Consider the following 2,462-nt stretch of genomic DNA (forward strand, 5'->3'; position numbering starts at 1 on the left):
TAATTTGAATCTATCGGTTATTCGAACGAATTTCGTGTTCCCGTCGGCTTCGAATTAATTGAAGTCCATTGAATGTTTTCATCGTTTTCCATAACGATCAATATATAAATCAAGTTGTAAATGTCGATCATTTTTTTTCTTTTGATTAACATTAGAGTAAGTAAAGAACACCGTGAACAATCTCAAAAGGATTTGAACGAATTGAAAATTGCTGTAGCTAAAGAACTGCAAACATCACGTAACTTACATACACAATTCGTACAAGATATAAAGGTAAGATTTCAATAACTAAATAGAAAATCGTTGAATTAACGAATAATTTCAATTTCTTTTAAATATTATGAACGTTTAGGATAAATGTAAAGCGATGGCCGCCGGCAATGGTCCTTCAACGGGTCAAAAATATAAAATAAAATTTTTGGAAGCCCATTTGGAGTCAACAAAGAAACGAAGCAACGAATTAGCGGTTGAGAATGCAAAATTACGTCGCGAACTTTCTGCGAAAAGCGCTCGTCTGAATGCATTAGAAGCCACTTTAAAGGGGGCCAAGGGATGTGCAACTCCTGATCAAACACGACTAGAGTTTAATACTCTGGTGAAAAGACTCGCCAAAAAAACTTTTTCGCAAAGATAAAGTACTTAAACTGAGTGCTGTCACTCTCTCTCACTCTCGGATCTCCCGTTCACTAACTTACTTCAGTTTTTTTTAATGTCAATTTGTTTGGTTGGCAAAATGGGTGTGAATATTTCACTTTTGCTTTATCATTTTTTGAGAAAAAATAACAATTTTTTTACAAATATCTGGCGATTTTAAACGAATATTTAAGAATTAATCAAATATTTGAAGAATTTTGTTTATATAATTTGAAAATTTAATACACAAATAAAGATCTTAATAAAAGTTAAATAATACTTTGTATTTTTGTGTAAAAAAACGAAATCCGGAAACAATTGAATATGAATGAAATTAGAATTTTATTCAAATTACTGATCGAATTGATTGAAAATCAATGTGTCTATGAATCAATCAATATTTCAAAAGTGTGTGATTTTGTTTCATCAAGATTTTTGGCCCAGATCTTACACTCCACCGTTATCATTACACCAGCTATTTAAAAGAAAATTGAAAAGATTTATAACATTTGATTTTTCTTTCGAATCGAAGGTTTCGTTCGTTTCTTTAGCTTACGTCTTGGTCTTTCCAATTGTACGGCAACAATTGGTGATTGATAACCTTCAACATTTTTGTATGGGAAATAAGACGCCGGAAAACCTCGTAATGGTGAATAAAGCACTGGTCCAATATTTTCTACATCCTGTGGAGAAGCTCCCTCACATGACACCCAAATTAAGTTTCGCTAAAAATATATTTTATTAGAAAAAAGTTACACTTTATAATACAAATTTCATGAATATCCACGAACATCGAGGGGGTCTCGAACATTTGCAATTGCCTCTTTAAGAAAATCTGGCATTTTAGCATATTTAGCTCGTAAATTATCGTCGGTAATTTGGTTGATATCCGTTTCATTGAAAACTTGCGGAGTCCAATCTTTTACCTAAATGTAATGAGTAAATGCTATTCATTATGCAGTACAGGAATGAAATTGCCGCACCTACCTCATTTAAGGTTAAAAATATGCACGGTTTTGAAATATCATAACCAAAATTTCCATCAGTCTTTGTTGGCGAACAGTTTTCCAAGTATTCAAGTTTAAATGGACAAAATTTACCATTTTTAGGACGACTAAATAACCGACTACATTCGTGGTCAATATTTTTTTCATATTTTTCATTCAAACCACTATAATCTATTGAAACAATTGACAATTTAAATAATTTGGAAATATTTGAAGAACCGTATAAAGAATTTACCGTTGAAGAAGTTTTTGATGCTATCAGTATAGGGGATTATAGTTTCGCTACTATTTTTACGAAAATAAATCAATGAGTTTTGACCAGGAGCATGTTGAAGAGACGGAATTGAAGGTGATAACCCGAAAAACTCCAATATACCAGCAGAAACATCAGAAACTCCGGTCAATATTACAAAGAATATTAGGATTGATCCTATTTTTATAGAAATTAAACGGACATTTACTTTAATCATAAACTTTTCGATTACAATTCCTGCATAAATCACTGAAGAATAGAATTTTATTAGAATAATTAAATTAAAGAATCATCTTACTTAGACTTGCACGGAACGCACATTTTTTATTACCAAAAAACGAATTTGAATGGTCTCCTGCCATTGTAAAGCACACAATTTCTCTGAATAAACTGACTGTGTTTGATTTTTTATGTAAGAAATGTTTTACGGCCTTGATTGCTTAGTTCATTGGCCACTTTTGACTTTGAATATTGTGTTGGATGATTCAAATCAGACATGCGCACGGTTTTTTTTCCATCAGGGGAAGTCAAATAGATTTTGGTTCCGGATGATTTGAAATAACGATTTT

The 2,462-nt window shown here is 31.8% G+C and overlaps 2 protein-coding genes across 2 annotated transcripts; one reads left to right on the forward strand and one right to left on the reverse strand.

Moving 5' to 3' along the window:
• The first annotated feature begins 115 nt into the window (after positions 1-115).
• On the forward strand, positions 116-800 carry LOC116348115 (kinesin-1 heavy chain-like). The gene is made up of 2 exons (XM_031778982.1): positions 116-273; positions 353-800. Exons 1-2 carry the CDS (start codon positions 121-123, stop codon positions 632-634), a joined length of 435 nt encoding a protein of 144 aa, XP_031634842.1. The 5' UTR covers positions 116-120; the 3' UTR covers positions 635-800.
• A 146-nt stretch (positions 801-946) lies between these two features.
• On the reverse strand, positions 947-2,364 carry LOC116348114 (sodium/potassium-transporting ATPase subunit beta-2-like). Its single transcript, XM_031778981.1, has 6 exons — positions 2,192-2,364; positions 1,876-2,070; positions 1,621-1,811; positions 1,425-1,559; positions 1,190-1,358; positions 947-1,108 (listed from the first exon to the last, which is right to left on the reverse strand). Exons 1-6 carry the CDS (start codon positions 2,253-2,255, stop codon positions 1,017-1,019), a joined length of 846 nt encoding a protein of 281 aa, XP_031634841.1. The 5' UTR covers positions 2,256-2,364; the 3' UTR covers positions 947-1,016.
• Between the last annotated feature and the right edge of the window lie 98 nt (positions 2,365-2,462).

The sequence above is a fragment of the Contarinia nasturtii genome, unplaced genomic scaffold (assembly GCF_009176525.2).
Source record: "Contarinia nasturtii isolate CC-2019 unplaced genomic scaffold, AAFC_CNas_1.1 Cnas_scaffold_2275, whole genome shotgun sequence".
Lineage (NCBI taxonomy): Eukaryota > Metazoa > Arthropoda > Insecta > Diptera > Cecidomyiidae > Contarinia > Contarinia nasturtii.

Coding starts and splice junctions, on each gene's coding strand:
- LOC116348115 (XM_031778982.1), top strand. CDS start 121: ATGTCGATCATTTTTTTTCTTTTGATTAACATTAGAGTAAGTAAAGAA. Junction 274..352: donor AATTCGTACAAGATATAAAG/GTAAGATTTCAA, acceptor ATGAACGTTTAG/GATAAATGTAAAGCGATGGC.
- LOC116348114 (XM_031778981.1), bottom strand. CDS start 2,255: ATGGCAGGAGACCATTCAAATTCGTTTTTTGGTAATAAAAAATGTGCG. Junction 1,560..1,620: donor TATTTTTAACCTTAAATGAG/GTAGGTGCGGCA, acceptor CATTACATTTAG/GTAAAAGATTGGACTCCGCA. Junction 1,359..1,424: donor ATGTTCGAGACCCCCTCGAT/GTTCGTGGATAT, acceptor ATATATTTTTAG/CGAAACTTAATTTGGGTGTC.